General features: G+C 38.5%; 1 protein-coding gene across 1 annotated transcript in view; it reads right to left on the bottom strand.

Moving 5' to 3' along the window:
- Window positions 1-19,248, bottom strand: part of MTMR9 (myotubularin related protein 9) — a 30,765-nt gene extending 11,517 nt beyond the window's left edge. The window contains exons 1-6 of the mRNA XM_059697606.1: window positions 18,673-19,248; window positions 11,370-11,478; window positions 6,764-6,889; window positions 5,241-5,414; window positions 3,341-3,558; window positions 2,358-2,519 (exon numbers count right to left, since the gene is read on the bottom strand). Coding sequence (XP_059553589.1) covers window positions 2,358-2,519; window positions 3,341-3,558; window positions 5,241-5,414; window positions 6,764-6,889; window positions 11,370-11,478; window positions 18,673-18,854 — 971 coding nt within the window. The 5' untranslated portion in view covers window positions 18,855-19,248. The remainder of the gene's footprint in view (window positions 1-2,357; window positions 2,520-3,340; window positions 3,559-5,240; window positions 5,415-6,763; window positions 6,890-11,369; window positions 11,479-18,672) is intronic.
- Window positions 19,249-19,498: the final 250 nt, after the last annotated feature.

Here is a 19,498-nt window from a genome sequence, read left to right as displayed (position 1 = left end):
AACATGAAACAGGAAGAAAGAATAATAAAACATTTTAAAAAATAAAACTGTCAATCAATCTAGAAAGGAAGTGGCAATGATACCACGACACTTAGGTCGTCTCTGGGACCTCAATATTCTAAAGAGTGTGGGATGAAGCATCAAAAACTAAATTAACTACATCTCCCATCTCCTTCTTCCATGTCTTATATTGAAATGACAGTGAAGAAAATTTTAGGCAATAAAGAAAAGAAATTCACCACTTTCTCATAAAAGTTTCATGTTTGATTATTATTAATTGTCTTCCCATGTACATATATACTTTGTATAGCTGCAAGGAAAAGTAATTTATTATTATTTCCACTTTTATTATAAACATTTTCCCATGCATCTATGCCACTTTAGAAGTATTGTATTAATGGTTATTAAATATTACATTAAGTGAACTATAATTTATTTAATCCTATGATTGGATATTAAGGTTACTGCCAATTTTTGTTACATGCAGATAATGCACTTAGCTTTTTTACTTTTGTTGAACTGAGTTCTTAATTTGAAAATAAGCTCCCTGATGTTCACTTATGGCTAGGCTAACAACTCATTTGTAGCATTAAATCTAATGAGTAGCCTGAAAAAGATATGAGCAAATATTTTAAGGCTTCCAATATATACTGAATATATATCTTGTTACCTGTGGTATATTCTGAATTTATTTAACTTAAGGTCAATTTTTACATTTTTAGTAATTAAATATAAGGGCAGATTTTTATGTAGGTACAAGTAACAAGCTAATATATATCAGAAAAGGGAAACAAAACATTGCAAAATAATCAAAATCTTCAACTTTCCTAGGAGTGTGGAGGTTCTTGTTTGTTTAAGGCAGCAGCTCAAACTAAGCGAAGGTGGAGATAACAAATATTGTTCTGCACCTAGACCTGCATCATCTCATTATTATGGCTGAAAACTTGGACAACATGGTGATAAGTGTCTATTACAATTCATGTTTCATAAGAAAACAGGAGCCTCTGTATTTATCATGTAAGGGGAAATCTTTTAAACTTAGGCTAAAAAGAAACAAAACCCTTAATATCAGCACCTCATCATTCTGTATCATTCACTTCCCATATTTTATTAGATAAATGAGCTTCATCTAAAATAAAAGAACAGTGACAGCCTGGGAATCCTGACTGCAAGCCCACTTTTGGTTCTGTCACTAACTTACCACGTGATTTTAAGCAATCCATTCTATAATCAATTTCTCACTAACCATAAAAAATTACATATATCATTCCCTAATTTGGAAGCATCAATAAAACAAATTAGATTCTCAAAGAAAAGTGCCATCCAACTATGTGGTGGCAATACTTATACCTACCTATTGTTTCAGTGGGAATCCCCTTCTTAAAAAGGGCATGCTAAGCTTCTGCCACAACTTATACCATCCTTCTGCCTCTGTTCAAGTCTTCTGCCTCAAGTCTCAAGGATTAGCAACCTTCAACTGAGTGAATAAACTAAAATCACTTCATATACTTCATATCACTACCATCAGGTTTTCTCAACTTTGAGATCCTGATATAACTGCACACATCGAGTAGTTTGTAATAAGATATCTGAGATTAGAAAGGATTATTTTACTGTGTAACAAACTCATATGCTTCCTTTCATTGTAAGAAGGCAAGTTTGGCCCTCTGAGAAGGCATAGAAAAACTTCTTTCTCACAGTTTCAGAAAAGGAAAATGGGTAGATTAATAATTTAAGGACTGTATAGAAAAAAAATTAGGTCTTTGGTACTTAAAAAAACTTGTGTCATCAAAGACATATATGTACATGGTTCACAATTCATTCAACAAATATTAATTATCAATTAAATGACAAACTCTATGCACATACATCATCGATAACTGAATGCCATTGACTATCTTATAGTAATTTATAAAATGATCTGAACATAAGATATAGAATAGGCCAAACTTTATTGAGCTTTACTTTATTGCACTTTGCAGATATTGCATTTTTTACAAATTAAAGGTAAGACCCTCTACCAGCATAAAGGTTACAATTCACTGAAGGCTCAGATGATGGTTAGTTTTTTTAGAATCAAGTATTTTCTAATTAAGGTAGACACCTTTTTTTTTTAAAGAATACTATTACACACTTAAAAGACTACAGTATAGTTAAACATAACTTTTAAATGCATTGGGACACCAAAAATTCGTGTGACTTGCTTTATTGAGATAGTATTCGATTTATTGCAGTGGTTTGGAACCAAACCCACAATATCTCCAAGGCATATGTTAATATATAAACATATGTCTGGATAAAAGCAAAGTCTAGTTAGCAGTGCATGTCCCATTCTGGAGCACTGAAATGTACTTTACCTGTCGATACACTGAGCCACTAGACAGGCAGTTGTCAGAATCTCTTTGATGTGAGTCAGCCAGTTGGAAGACTCCAATTTACTAAGCCATCGGTCCATGTTATGTGTTTGGTCATTGCAAGCTTCCACAAGTTTGACTAAGCTCTCCTGAAGAATGTGATACCTTTCAAATATGAGGAAAAGAAAAACAAAACAAAAACAATGAAGGAAGAAACCAAACCAAAAACTCAGCCTCCAATCAATCCAAGAGCCAAAGTAGCTCAAAATACTATAAAATATTTACCTTGCTATACAATAACCTAAGGATTAAATAATGAAAAGTTAATATTTCAACATGATTGCAAAGATGCTTAAAATGTCTGTCAAAGTAATTGTTCCTCATCTGAATAGATTAAACACCAGTCGAAGAGCTGAATTATCTGACTGGGGAGAGAGCTAGAGCACTGCATTTTGAGACAGGTCAGAGATAGCACCACTGACATCTGCAATCCTACTCCAATGGGTCTACCTGGTACTATCAGCAGGGGTGCCCACAGCCAGCTCCGACTCCCACCCACCTACCCAAAGTACCTACTATAAACCACTAACTGCAAGCATAAACAAGACAGGTGGAGGAAACAGGGTGTACAATAGGTGGATATGGGGGAAATTAAATGTCTAAAGTCTTTGACTAGGAAAATATAGTTATCCATAGCCTATCTGGATAAGTTTGGTGACCACTGATCTACAAGCAGACCTTGTGAGGATGAAATTTCAGAGCTGACTTGCAGAAACAGTGCTATCTGACTGAAACTCACCTTGTGAGCATCCAAGGTAAGTTTTCTGTTCATTTTACAAAACACAACGACAGGAGAGCCAGTCAATTTTGGACTCTAAGTTAATGTTTAGATGCATTTGAAAACTTGTGATTTTTGAACAGCTAAAGGTTCACCCACTCTAATTAGCTTCAAATAAGAGCCCATCACTGTCTCCAGAATCTTTTACCTCTCAATGGACTTATGAATCCGCCTCCACTGGGGATAATGAGCTTCTTGCTCAAAGCCGCCTCCTTTGGCTCTAGCTTGCTGAGCTACATTTAGAGAACGAGTATCAATGATGTAGCCACGCTTTCCTGCTCTGAGGGTAGCATTGATCAGCTTCTCATCTTCTTTGCACCGTTTCCCATTTGTGCCAGTCAGTGGCTGACCACTTCGCATAATTACCTAAAATCACAATAAAATTTAAAACTTAAGCCCTAGCTGGGTAGCTAAATTGGTTAGAGCATCATCCTGCTACAATAAGGTCACAGGTTCCATCCCCAGTCAGGGCACATACAAGAATCAACCAATGAATGCATAAATAAGCAGACAAGAAGTCAATGTTATTTCTCTCTCTTTCTCTCTCCCCTTTTCTCTCTCAAACACAAAAAACTTAATAGTAGCTGCATTTAAAGTTTTTGAAAACAGAGGTAAATTAGCTAGATTAAGAGTACTTCAAAACAAGTGGAATGGATCTGATCCTAAAACAAAGATACATTTCTATTTATTGACAAAGTTAGTAACTGTAAAACAAAAATAGGCCTTGCACTTTCAAATGATTTTTCTTCCCACTATCTCAAAATACTTTTACATAATATTTTAGTTCCTTTTAAAGATGAGCTATTATAATACATTTAGTCAGTGAGTAATTATCCAGTTGATTTAGCCCTGTAACGAAGATAATAATAATGGCCTATGCACCAGTAAACTTTTGCTTCAACTACCTAAACTTGGGGTTGGCAAGAATTATAAAGAAAAAGGCACCAATGGCAAAATAAAAAAAGTTTACTCATTATTCTTGTTTTGGGAATCATCTTCAATATCTTGAAAGCTGCTTGGTATTACTTATCCTCCAGTGGCCCTCTTCCATCCTTTTCAGTATTCCAGGACTTAACCACTTGTCTCCAAATATTATGAACTATATATTTTGAAGGTTTGCTTTTGAAACTTTTCTCAAGAAATCAATAACTGTTACACTGATCTCTTCCTGGTGAATGGCTTAGAGTTATTTCAACTTCACCCTATTTTATACATTGTTATCTTAACTACCCTGAAATTTAACATGACAAGAAAAGGTCATTCACAGGATGACAATAGCTAACTCTCAGATGGCACTCACCATGTAAATGGATACTCAATATATTTAACATCAATTATTAAAATACTTTGTAATGAACCCTAGTAAAAACAGATATACTATTAAGCAAGCAGAATGGACGGCCTGATGCAAAAATAGCAGATTTTTAGAAATCTTTTTATCCTAAATATCCATGTTTGACTTAATACCAGGGGAAAAGAAAAATAGGTGATAATAATTTATCCACCAATTTACTATTGGTCTCAAAATGAAGCAGTTCATTGACTGAGAGAAAGTAGAGGACAGAAACAGATTTAGAAAATATCTAGGAAACAAATACACCACAAGCACTTGCCTATTCAATTCCTGATGCCCATGTTTATTTATTGTGACTAATGACATGTGCCACTCTTCTTCCTTTTGAAAATAAAAACTTCTGCTCAATTTACCAGTATCTTATCATTATTCTGATCAGAGAAATTTACTTTTCTGCCTGAGAACATTAATTTAAATAGCACATGAACATTATTAGTTCCCCTTGTATTGAGTCCTGAGGATAAACCTACCTGGGGTTTTCTAAGGTTGAGCAGCATCACAGAAAGAATTCAAAGTCATAAACTGATCACAGAAAACACTCTACTCCCAGTTCCCTGAATTTTAAATTAAGGAAGTCCTAGCAGGAATGACTAACCACTTCAATGGACATGTACACAGAGAAGGGAACGATTTCTAAGAAAAAATCCTCAAACCAAGTCTTTCAGTAGACTAAGCAGCAGTACTGTACACTTACCATTCCATTTTTTTTATGATAATAGCTGAGTACTGGGAAGCGTCCTCCATGTCGAAATGTAGCCACTTTCCGAAGAGCTTCATCATCAATGGATTTGGGTACTATGACAATTGGCGGGTAAGAGGGGCAGACCGCAAATTCCTTATTAACATAGCTTAACCTCCAGTCACCGGTCTGAAAAACACATAATATTTCAGAGCTAGTATCTCAGTGTCACAAAATAATCTGAAAAAACTTAAAGGACCTTAGAGATCAATTTTCATACAATGAAGAAGCCATCTCAGAAATTTAATAGAAGGGTATCTATCAATACTTAGATACTTCCAGAGAAAACAAGCTCCATTCTTTAGTCAGCTTTCTGCAATGCTATGTATCCCCAGTTCCTAGAAAGTTCTTCCTCATATTTAGCAACATTTGTTGCTCTACAACTTCCTCTATTGGTTTTTACCATGATTTCAGTACAAGTTCCTTGTCTTACATGACATCCCATCAAATGTGTGAGAGACAGTTGTTTCTCCCTTCGTCTTCTATTCTCCAAGTTAAATATATTAAGTATATCCATGACTATCAGGGCCAACATCATCTCATTCATCCTCTTAAAGTATAGCAACAGAAAGACCGTAATACTTCATATAATGCTGAACCAGAACAGAAGAGAATAGAGCTACTACTTACTTCAAATCCCTTGTTCCTTTGTATTATTTAAAAAAGAAGAGCCCTAGCTGGTTTGGCTCAGTGGATAGAGCATCAGCCTGTGGACTGAAGGGTCCCAACTTCAATTCCACTCAAGGGCACATGCCCAGGTTGTGGGCTCGATCCCCAGTGAGGGGCATGCAGGAGGCAGCCAATCGATGATTCTCTCACATCACTGATGCTTCTATCTCTCTCTTCTTCTCCCTTCCTCTCTGAAATTAATAAAAATATATTTAAAAAATAAAAAAGCCCTGACTGGTTTGGCTCAGTGGATAGAGCGTCAGCCTGCGGACTGAAGGGTCCAAGGTTCGATTCCAGTTGAGGGCATGTACCTTGGTTGCAGGATGCAGCTTATCGATGTTTCTCTCTCATCCAATGTTTCTGACTCTCTATTTCTCTCCCTTCCTCCCTGTGAAAAATCAATAAAATATATTTTTTAAAAAATAAAATAAATAAAAAAGGAAAAAGCTCTGGTTGGTGTTACTCAGTTGGTTGAGTGTTGTTCCATGCACCAAAAAGTTCTATTCCTGGTCAGGGCACATGTAGGCTCTATCCCTAGTAGGGGCATGTAGGAGGCAGCCGATCGATGGTTCTCTCTCATAGATGTTTCTCTTTCCCTCTCCCTTCCTCTCTCTCTAAAAAAATCAATAAAAACGTATTTTTAAAGAAATTAAAAAGGAGAAACCAGGACAAGGTGTGATGCTGAGTTCAGTGTTATGAGAAAAGGCATGAGTAAGTCAAATGTACCTTATCGCTCATCAAAAGGAAGTAAAGTAAGGTGTTGTGTTATTTCTCAACTATTATCCATAGTTTTCTCAAAAGTTACTCACAGCTGAAGAGTAGAGCTCAAATTCTTGCTCAGGAAGGAAAGAATGCCAGCCATCTTCTATCACTTCAAACATGGGCCGGTAAAAGAAAGGGTACATCAGAGTGATGGAGTCCAGGGTAGATAATGCCTAGGGGGTAAAAAGGAAATAAAGAAAGGAAAAAGGAACATACCACAATTTGAAACACTTTCTGACTGCCAAATTGGTATTAAACAAATATGACCTACTAATGATGGGCATATTTGTCTAACATTATATTTATCACTAGATACAATTTTAGCTTACTGAAGCTAATTTCCGTGTTTCTGGGATCTAATAAGGTATCTGACACATAACATATACTCAATTAGCATTTGCTGAATGAACAGAATTTTAAAATGTGCATGCCTATTCTAGAAGAAAAATGAGATAACTTTGACATCATTTAATAAAGCCTAATAAAACAGTTTAAATACTTTTTGGGAATCAGAGAACAAACATGTTTGGGTAGTCAGTAAAGCCTTGGCTCAAAATCTAGTTTATCAACTATATAAACATTTTAAAATAATTTAAAATCAGCATCTGTGCCCAGCTGGCATGTTTCAGTGGTTGAGCGTAGATCTATGAACCAGGAGGTCACGGTTCGATTCCCAGTCAGGTTGCGGGCTCCATCCCCAGTGAGGGGCGTACAGGAGGCAGCCAATCAATGATTCTCTCTCATCACTGAAGTTTCTATCTCTCTCCCTCTCCCTTCCTCTCTGAAATAAAAATACCTTTTACAAAAATAAAAAATAAAATCAGTATCAGTTATAACTGTAAAATAGGGTGATAGAGCTTAGCAGCCAAAGAGTCAGACTGGAGTCAGACTGCTGGACTCAATTTCCAAACCCCAGTGCAATAGTAATTAAGTTATGTAACTGCTCCATGCCTCAATTTCCTCAGCTGTAAAATTGGGGAAATAACAGTATCTACTTCATAAGGCTGTTACAGGCATTCAGAGAGAGAGTGTGTGGGCCTAGAGCAGTGCCTGGCACATAATAAACTCTAAAATAATCTTAGCTATTACATGGTCCACATATTATATACTCCACATATGCCCCATCAATGTTCATTCCCTACCTAGAGTGATATGCCATTTTGTCAGGTATCAGCATATCTTTATGCTACACTGACCCATTTTCAAGCCAGGACAATAACTCCACGGTACCACAATGAGCCTATAACAGCCGTGGGCAAACTATGGCCTGCGGGCCGGATCTGGCCCGTTTGAAATGAATAAAACTAAAAAAAAAAGACCGTACCCTTTTATGTAATGATGTTTACTTTGAATTTATATTAGTTCACACAAACACTCCATCCATGCTTTTGTTTCAGCCCTCCGGTCCAGTTTAAGAACCCAGTGTGGCCCTCGAGTCAAAAAGTTTGCCCACCCCTGGCCTATAATCATCTGCAGCACTTGAATTCTGGGTGGCAACCCCAGAAAGCTTGACTGGACAGAAGCAATGGACAGACAGAACATCCTCCACTGAGTGGCAGTTTCATCTTCAGAGAGGTAATTATGGAAAGAATTTCTATGGTGGAACAAAAAAGCACCAAAATCAATTAACATAATTCAAACTGCAGTAATTATAGAGACGCACACCTGGAGGTTAGAGGGCCTAACATCATGCTAATACCCCAAAACAATCAGAATGAAGCTACCTCCTTCTAGGTCATAGAAAGACCAAACAGAAAAGGATGGGCACACGACTTATTAAAAAAATAGACTGAACATGTCATTCAGCAAAAACATCCCCATCCAAAGTTATTCTTCTTTCTGTCCATAAATCATGAAGCCTTCCTCCAAAGCTCATAAAACAGAAATTATGGAGAAGCATGGCTCACTAATCCATTATCTACTTCTACATGTCTTTGGCTGCCAGTCACACTAAACAGAAGCAGAAAAGCCAGTATCCATATCTGATATAGGCCAGGGCTATAATTAGTCAGTTCAAACATTATTTTATTCATTTGTTTATTTTTAAGATATTCTTTGCAACATTTAGAAAAAAATTCAGCTTTACTGAAATACAATTGATAAATAAAACTGTAAAATATTTAAAGTGTAGTACATAATACATACACATAGCGAAGGGATTCCTCCCCCCCATTGAGTTGGCACACTATCACCTCACATCACCTTTTGCTGTTGTTTTTGAGAACATTTAAGTTTGACTCTTTCAGCAAATTTCATTCAAACAATACAGTGTTTTGAAAAACAGTCACCATGTTATTCATTAGACCCACAAGATTTATTCATCTTATAGCTGAAACCACTTTCTATTCTCTATTTCTATGATTTTGGCTTTACTTTTTAAGATCACATATGTAAGTGATACAATGCAGTACTTGTCTTTCTCTGTCTGGCTTATTTCACTCAGCATAATTCTCTCCAGTTTCATCCATGCTGTCGCAAATGGCAGGATTACTTTCTTTTTTTAGGCTGAATAACTTCTCTCTCTAATTCATATTCTCAATCTCTCTCTCTCTCTCTCTCTCTCTCTCTCTCTCTCTCTCTCTCTCTCTCTCTTTCTTTATCCATCCATCCAACAACACTTAGGTTGTTTCCATACCTTGGCTATTATGAATAATGCTGCTATGAACACAGGAGTACAGGTATCTCTCCAAGATAATGATTTTGTATCCTTAGGTATATACCCAGAAGTGGAACTGCTGGATCATATGATAGTTCTATTTTTAATTTCTTGAGGAGCCTCCATATTGTTTTCCATTCTGGCTGGTACAATCATTATTTTAAATGCAAGTAAGACAGCACCACTCTGGCAGGCAATAAGCACTTGTGATTATATTTTATGTCACTAGAGATAGGACTTTTCCTTTAAACATATTAATGCTGAAAGAACTAAAAACATTTCAACCCCCAAATAGTTGAAAGTACACAGAAAACAGCTTCATCAGACTTCCTGCTATAATTTAGAAAACTGAGCATTTGCCAGTTATCCTTCCAATGGGATTCTATTTGTGACAACAGAATATATTTGAGTATATGGACTCGTGATCACAAAGAATAGCTCAACTATGCTATATAAGAATTTCACTTATTACTCCCAAATTATGTCAAACTGTATTTGGGGGAGGGAATTGGAAGATAGTAAAAGGCTAGAGGCCAAGTTCACTATGTGTATTTACTAAACTGTAAAAAAAGAAAGAGAAGAGGATTCTCATTCTGACATCAAATTATGAGAATGGCTCATAATGTATGGCTTCTTTTTAGCCATAATGACTTCCATATAATCAGTCATTTTCTATAGAGCATTTGGTAACATCTACAGCTAACTAAAAAACTGGTTAGCATTACTTAGCTAAATAAATGCAATCAGAAAAAGGAATAATAAGCCTTGCCCTATTTCTTCACCACTATGCTTCATCATGGGCAACTTCACTAACACCCACCAATCAGCTATCTTACAAGTTAGAAAAGGGATAAGAAAAATGTAGACAGGTCAATGAAAACCCAACCCCACAACTGAAAAAACAAACAAACAAAAAACCACAACCCTAAAACCACATGCTTAACTGCAGTAGGTCAGCAGCATTCTCCTGCTCAAATAACAGGACTGTATTTCAATTTAACAGCCTAGAAGCCATTGGCATTTCTTACTCATGTTAGTGAATTCAGCCAAATCAACATTACTGTGTTACTTCCAAATGACAGCTATGTAAGACAGTTTGGCTCATCTTCTCATTTCCTTAAGTAAAATTTAGCAAACTCAGAAAAATGTTGCATACCAATTTTTGCAGTACCACAACAGTTGTTCCTTTATTTTTCTCTTCATGTTTAAAAAAACAAAATCCTAGTTACAGATTTTTAAGCCTTTCTGCCCCCTTGTAATAGTTAAAGCAATAACATTTGTTTCAGACACAAAGCTCAGATTAGTCACTTAAAGACAGAACAAAAATCAGCATGTCTCTATAGTTATCAAGAAAATATTATAAACATAAAGTTAATTGCTACAATTTAGCAGCAGTGATTTAAAATAAGGCAATTTAAAATTTAAGTGCATATTAATATAGTTGGTTAGAATGGGGAAGGATATAATGTGAGCTCTTCAACTTAAATATTAAATTATCCAAGTAAAATTTCTATTATTTATAATCTGAACAGATATTCAATATTATTTAAACAAATAGAAAACAAACACATCCTATCTTAAGCAAATCTGATATATGGAAATTCAGATTTACTAAAAACAAACAAGAGATAATAATCACCAGTGATAATTACTTCCTTTATAAAAGAAACAACTTTTTTATAAAGTCTCACCATATACATATACATATATGGGTCCATATACATATACATACAATGGAATATTACTCAGCCTTAAAAGGTAAGGAAATTGTCACATGCTAAATATGGATGAACCTGGAAGAATAAGTAACCCTAAAATCCTATTACATTCCTGTAACAATGAATCAGGGTGACGCTTTTCCTATCAGTTTTCAATGTTTGAGTTATAGAACATGACCAAATATTTAATGAAGAAACATAAGAGCTACAATGAGTCAGAATATAAGGCTTTTTAAATTACTTTTTAGTTTCAACACATTTTGCTTCCAAAATACTTACCTCAATGGAACTGGCTATATTCAAACATTCCTCCATTCCAGGAATATCCAACTGAATTATTCGAAAATCTTTACACTTTATGATGATGGTACCCAGTGGCCCCACAAATCTGTAAAAAAATTATAAATTATGGTTAAGAACAGATAGGTTTCTAACTTTAAGCATATGATTATTTCTGTGAAAAGAAAATGTAGTTATAATCATCATCTATATTAAACTATTCAACTTTCTTCTCCTGCATCATAAAAATGTGAGTCACAAGTTATTTAAAATCTATATTGAAAAAAATTTCAAACATAAAGCAATTTATACTAGGCCAAATCATTTAACAAAGATTATTTGGGGCCCGGCCAGTGTGGCTCAGTGATTGATCATCAATCCAGGAACCAGGAGTTCAAGGTTCAATTCCCCATCAGGATAAACCTGGGTTGCAGGCTTGATCCCCAGTAGGGGATATGCAGAAGGCAGCCAATCAGTAATTTTCTCTCATCATTGATGTTTCTATCTTTCTCTCCCTCTCCCTTCCTCTCTCTGAAATCAATAAAAATATATTTTTTAAAAGCAAATATTACTGTAACAGTGGTTTGTAACTACAATTTTTGTTTTCTACATAATTTAAGAGACTAATGCATTACATGAATTATTAGTTTATGTATTGGGGCACACAACACATAAAGATGTAATTCTGTAACATTAGCAATGAAAAGGGGGTGAGGACAGAACTGTAAAGGGGTAGAGTTCTGCATATTACAGAAGTTAAGCTGGTATAATTTCATATTAGAATGTTATAACATTAGGATGTTAAATGTAATCCTTAGTGTAGCCACAAAGACAATAGCTACAGAATATACTCAAAGGTAAATGAGAAAGGAATTTAAACATTTCACCACAAAAAAATCAACTATATACAAGACAGTAATTCAGGCAATGAGGGACAAAAAAGCTATAAAGCATATAGAAAACAAATAACACATTAACAGACGTACCTCCTTATCAATACAGTAAATTCTCACTTAATGTCATCAATAGGTTCTGTGACTTTAAGTGAAACAATATGTAACAAAACCAATTTTACCATAGGCTAATTAATATAAACAAGAGTTAAGTTCCTATGGCATTTCATCAATGTTATAACAAAACGACACTGAACACAATTATGTTATTCAAGGACTTGCTATAGGTACTTTAAATGTAAATGGGTTAAACTCTAAAATTGAAATACAGAGATTGGTAGAATGGTTAAACACACATGATCCAACTATATGCTGTCTTACAAGAGACTCAGTTGGGATACAAAGACAAACAGATTGAAAGTGAAAGGATAGAAAAAGATATTACATGTAAATAGTAACCAAAAGACAGCAGGCTATACTAATATCAGACAAACTAAACTTTAAATGAAAAATGGTTAAAGAGACAACAAAGGACATTATCTATAATAATAAAAGCGTAATATGCTAATTAGACCATACAGCCAAACGACCTTCTGGATGACCTTCCAGATGAAGCCGGAGCTGTGAGGGCCGAGGCAAGCTGCCGCAGCTGTGAGGACTAAGCCCCTTGCACGAATTTTGTGCATCAAGCCTCTAGTATATTAATAAAAGGTTCAACACAGCAAGAAGATATAACACTTACACACACTTATACAACTAACGACAATCAAAATATATGAAGCAAAAACTGACAGAGTTGAAGGGAAAATAGAGAGTTCTACAATAATAGTTGGAAACTCTAATATCCTACTCACAATAATGTATAGAACCACCACACAGAAGATAAGTAAGGAAATAGAGGATTTAAACAACACTACTACCCAACAACAACAGTACACATATTATTCTCAAGTGTACATGGAACATTTTTCAGTATATGGAGTATATGTTAGGCTTCTAATCAAGTCTTAATAGATTAAAAAAGACAGACATCATACAAGGTATAGGCATACATCAGAGATATTGAGGGTTCAGTTCCAAACCACCATAATAAAGCAAGTACTGCAATACCAGTATAGTAAGTTGTAATCCAACTGTGAAGCATAATAAAACGATGTTTGCCTGGTATCTTTTGTGACCACAATAGGATACAGTTAGAAATCAGTAACAAATGGAAGGCTGAGAAAATCACCATATTGTGAAAATTAGGCAACACACTTTTAAACAACCAATGGATCAAAGAAGAAGTCACAAGGGCAATTAGAAAATACTTAGAGACAAATGAAAATAAAAACACATTACAAAACTTATGGGACACAGTGAAAGCTGTATATATTATGTATACATGGGATACGGAAGTACTTCTTAAGTAAGACTTAAAAAACACAAACCATAAAGTAAGAATTGACAACTTTTTCATTAAAATCAAGGACTTCTGTTCACCAAAAACCACCACAGGAAAGTTAACAAATAGGTGAGAGACTAGGAGAAGACATTTGCAATATCTAAGTGAAGAATTAATAGCTAGAGAGTATACAAGGAACTGGCACAAATCAACACAAGACAACAAACCCAGTTCTTCACATAAAGGAAAACATTTTTTTAATTGAATTGCTAACAAATGTATAAAGAAATACTTAAACTCACCAGCAATTAGAGAAATACAAATTAAAACAAAGAGATATATTTCACAATCATTAGACTGGCAAAAATTAGGAAGACAATAATACCTAATATTGGTTAAGAATGTAAGAGAGCAAAGTAGAATAGTCATTTTGGAGAGCTGTCTAGCATTACTTTGTGAAATGAATTATGCATCTACTTTCTGGCTCCCTCCCATCCTAGGCACAATCTCAGGCACATGACTATAATGGGACCCGAGTATATTTATCATGGAAAATTCTAGTGAAAATTAGCACTAAAGAAGAATAAAACAAAACACTGAGAAAACCTTATAATGAATCAATCATGGAAATGATGAGTCATCAACTGAGTAGGAGTAACTCAAGTATCTATATCTAAGGTCCATAAAAAAGAAAAAAGTACAATTGAAAAATTTGTTTACAGCCTTGTCTTCTGAAAAGATCAAATAAAATCATATATGCAGTGTACAGGAATGTATTTTATAAGCTTTAAAGCATTATTCAATATGAATTTCTACTAGATATGAGAGGGGTTGTCTTTCTCTTATGTGACAGAACTGAGATTCACAGAGGTTAAGTAGCTTGTCCAAGGGCACCTATCTAACAAGAGACAAACTGAGTCATCCTTAATACTACTCTCCCTCTCACACCCCATTTACAATTATCAGCATGGCATGGCAGCTCAACCTCAGAAATACATCCCAAATCTGTCTGCTTCTCCACTACTTCCACTCTAAGTCACCATCAACTCCTGATTCATAGGTTGATGCTCAACCACTGAGCCACGCCAGCCAGGCAGTCACCATCTCCTTTTACCTGAACTACTCAACAGTCTCCTAACTGCGCCTGCTGCTTCCGCTCCTGCTTCTCTAGAATCCATTTTCCGCCAGAGGCCAGGATCATCTTCTAAAAAGCCTATTAACTGCTATTCCTTGCTTTCAACTCTTCAAGGGCTTCCCATGAAAACCATCCCAATGGCATATCCCTCTAACCATAGTTTCTGCCGTCCCAGTAGCCTCTACATCTTGCTCACTGCCCTCCAGCCACACTGGCCTCTCTGTTTTTCCTAGCTCATGCCAGCATGTTCCTGTCTCAGGTTTTTGTATCCACAGTTCCCTGACTGAAATGCTCTTTCCTCTGATATTCACATTGTTAGCTTCCTCCTTTCAGATGTCATTCATTCAAATGCCATTGTCTTCCTGGCATTCTCTATCCTCCATCTTCCTTCCTGGCACCTATTGCCTGTCATTGTTATATATTTACTAGAGGCCCAGTGCACGAATTCGTGCACAGGTGGGGGGGGGGTCCCCTCAGCCTGGCCGGTAATCCGGGTCCACTGGGGCTGGCCGGCCAGGGGGAAGGACCGCAGGAGGTTGGCTGGCTGGCCCCAGGAGGTTGGCTGTGGGAGCACACTGACCACCAGAGGGCAGCTCCTGCATTGAGCGTCTGCATCATAGTGAACGGTCAACCAGTCATTTGGTCGACAGGTTGTAACAGTTGCTTAGGCTTATATAGAGAGAGATTTGTTGATTTATCTGATGTCCATCTCTTCCACAGTACATAAGCTCCTCACCTGTCTTAGTCACCACTACATTTGCAGGCCCTCACAGTGCTCAGTACATAGAAGACACATCGAAGTGAATATTTCTGAAAGCAATAAACAACCTCTGACCTGACCACCTATCTCATGCTCTTTCTATTACATCATGCTGTTCCCCAGGAAAAAAGACAAATGTGTACAGCTTGTCATTTATCCCCTAACAGATTAAAAGGCCAATGTCTTATATACTACCTTAAGCCTACCAGACCCAGCATGTAGTAAATGCTAGGTAAATATGATGAAATGAAAGAGTGAAAAGCAACCATAAAAAGAGATAAGTCAGGGAGAGAAACCAAGATGGTGGCATAGGAAAACACCTGAAATTGCTGCCTTGCACAACCACTTCAAAACTACAACTAAAAGACAAAATGCAAAATGGACATCATCCAGAACCACAGGAAGGCTGGCTGAGTGGAAATTCTACAACTAGAAGGAAAAAGAAAAGCACCCTGAGACTCAGAGGAGGTGCAGAAGTACAGAGGTACAGAGGTGTGCACAGAAAGGGCTGGCAACTGAGGATGTGGTTGTCTTTTTCAATCAGGAGGGAGACACAAGCTCCTGACTGCTCTGAACTCCAGTTCTGGGCGAGTCTCTGGGGACCCAGACTCATCTGGGGAGAAACTGGACTGTCTGGCATTGGGTGGAACTCAAGGGCGGCTTTCTCTCAGAGGTGCTTGCAGCGATTACCGTGGGACACTGAGACCCAGGACCTCTAAGGGCAGGGCTGAGGATCAGTCATATCTGTTTGCTCCACCCTGTTGATTCCCTGAGACCCGGCCCCACCCAAGCTGTGCGCAGAGGCTTTTGCATAGGAAAGGCCTGGCCCTTTGCAGTCTGAAAATTACCTAACAAACTGCAGCTGGGTCAGAGAGACCCAGAAAATCCAAAAGAAGGCCCAAGGCCCCACAGCAGCTTGCATTGCTTCACAGCTGGGCCTCATCTGGGCACCTCCAAACCCCAAACAAGGAAGGGGAATCTGCAGATCTCTCCATAGCTCCTGCTGGGTAGCCTAAGGCAGAGGCTAAATTAGCACCTCCTTAGAAATCCAAGAGCCAGGGTACCCAGTGGTTACCATCCAGGGACCATCCAGATTACAACTCCTCAGATCCATAAGGGACACACTCAGGGGGCAGACTCAGTGAGCACCAAAGCCCCACTGAAGCAAGTCTTGCCCCATAGGGGTGTCTCCAGCACAGAAGTTCTCCCACTGTAGACAAAGCTGATTCTCACAGCCAATTTGCCTGGAGGCAAATTCCTCCCAGTGATACCTACAACAATCAAGGCTTAACTACAACAAGACTGTGCACAAAGCCCACAAGGGGGTGCACTAAGAGTGTCCACCTCAGGTAATTAGGGAGGCTGAGCCACTGGGCCCTATAGGACACCTAGCACACAAAGCCACTCTATCAACACAGGGAAGCAGCCAAAATGCGGAGGCAAACAGGTCACAAATGACAGAAATGGAGGAAAGCAAACTACTGGATATAGAGTTCAAAACCACTGTTATAAGGTTTTTTAAGAATTTTCTAGAAACCGCCGATAAATTTAGTGAGACTTTCGAGGATATGAAAAAGGACTAACTAGAAATTAAGCATACACTGACTGAAATAAAGATAATATACAGAAATCCAACAGCAGTCTAGAGGATCACAAGAATCAATTCAAAGATTTGAAATACGAAGAAGCAAACACCCAACCGAAAAAGCAAAAAGAAAAAAGAATCCAAAAATATGAAGATAGTGTAAGGAGCCTCTGGGACAGCTTCAAGCGTACCAATATCCGAATTATGGGGGTGCCAGAAGAGAGAGAGCAGGATATTGAAAACCTTAAAGAAAAAATGACAAAAAACTTCCCCTACCTGGTGAAAGAAGTAGACTTACAAGTCCAGGAAGCACACAGAACCCAAACAAAAGGAATCCAAAGAGGACCACACCAAGACACATCATAATTAAAATGCCAAGAGCAAAAGACAAAGAGAGAATCTTAAAAGCAGCAAGAGAAAGACAGTCAGTTACCTACAAGGGAGTACCCATACTACTGTCAGCTGATTTCTCAACAGAAACTTTGCATGCCAGAAGGGGGTGGCAAGAAATATTCAAAGTGATGAATAGCAAGAACCTACAACCAAGATTACTTTATCCAGCCAAGCTATCATTCAGAATTGAAGGTCAGATAAAGAGCTTCACAGATAAGGAAAAGCTAAAGGAGTTCATCACCACCAAACCAGCATTATATGAAATGCTGAAAGGTATTCTTCTTTAAGAAGAAGAGGAAGAAGAAGAAAAAGGTAAAGATAAAAATTATGAACAACAAATACGTATCTATCAATAAGTGAATCTAAAAATCAAGTGAATATAAAATCTGATGAACAGAGTAAACTGGTGAATATAATAGAATCAGGGGCATAGAAAGGGAGTGGACTGGCAGTTCTGGGGAGGGGGAAGGGTGTGGGGGGTGCGGGAAGAGACTGGACAAAAATCGTACACCTATCGATAAGGGCATTGGGGGGGGGGGGGAAGGGCAGAGGGTCGGGTGGGAACCGGGTGGAGGGGAGCTTTCCAAAAGCAGAACTGAGTAAAGAGAAGTAAAAGACATTATAATCTCCCAATGTGGGAAATACTAAATGGATGGCACAAAAGGTAAGAAATAAGGAGAAATGTACATAATCAACTGAACATTTTTGGGGGGTGGGGTAAGGTTTTGTGGAATTTAGACACTACATACTGAGTTGAGTTTTCCTCAAAAGTGGCAAATAATGACTTTACCTAAATTACATTGAATCACGACTTCATGAATAATTGTGATGCACAATTATTATTCAAAGAATATGATGGTGCGAGAAGAAGAAATTTAAAAAGAAAGTCACAGAAATAGTGTTATCTACCAAAAATAATATCAGGATAACAGCCATGTGATAACCCTGGGGATTCCATCCAGATTTAAGAGAAGCCAGGGATCTCATGTGGATGGTTTTCTGCTTTCTACAACTCAAATCCTCAATCTAGGCCGGACAGGGCTTACTTTGCTGGCTGGTTTGCATGCAAGGAAAACACTGGGGCGCGTTTCCTCTGGGGTCCACCTACGGACCCCTGGTTCCCAGCGGAATGGGGGGTGGGATGAGCACTCACCGCTTGTCGATGGCATCGATGTTTGAATGGAGGAGCCACAACTCCTCCGTGTTGTCCTGCCGGGAGGACAGGATCAGGTGGTGGCCAGTTAGACACAAGGTCCCCTCAACGGCTGGATAGAATGGTCGGTGGAGCACCACATTGTCCACCCGCGGGGTCTTAATCAGCTCCGCGAACTCCATGGTCCCCAGCGGCCGGAGCCAGGGGACGGCCGCGTCCCGGGGGTGGAAGGCGGTTACACCGCCGCAGGGCTGAAGAGAATGATCCGGCGCGGGGCTGGCCGGAGGGGCGGGGTCCTGGGCGGGAAGGCCGGGCCCCGCCCCAGGCCAGGGTGGGCCCGGCGAGGCCTGCGGCCACTGTCACTGGCTGCCGGGGTGTTTCTGCCGCACCTCCCGGTCCTCCGCGGACCAAGGACTAGGCCCGAGAGAAAGTCCCCGCGACAGGCCCAGCAGCCGCCGCCCAACCTGGGGACCTGGCCTGGATGGGCGGGCCGAGAGGAGAAGGAGGAAGCTGTTTTAGAGCCGGTTTCCGAGCCCTGGCCGCTAGGGACTCCTGGCGGAAGTAGCTGCTCCCAGCCGGACCTAGAGCAACTCTGGGCGGAAGTGGCGGAACTCGAAACTTGGAAGACAGGAAGTCAGATCCGGAAGTCGCTCCCCGCCTGGGTCCGTAGAGAATGCCTCCGGAAACATAGCCCAAGTCGAAGATTTGTGTTCCTACTAGGAGAAGGCTCTTCTTTGCCTTCATGGCTACCGCTGTACCCCCTTACACCCTTCAAATATTCCGTATCTGAAAAGGCCGGGGAAGATGGGACCGCGAGAAGAGGTCC

This window comes from Myotis daubentonii, chromosome 5 (genome assembly GCF_963259705.1).
Source record: "Myotis daubentonii chromosome 5, mMyoDau2.1, whole genome shotgun sequence".
NCBI classification, from domain to species: domain Eukaryota; kingdom Metazoa; phylum Chordata; class Mammalia; order Chiroptera; family Vespertilionidae; genus Myotis; species Myotis daubentonii.
Note: the sequence above shows the minus strand (reverse complement) of the source record. Positions and strands in the feature narration are given on the sequence as shown.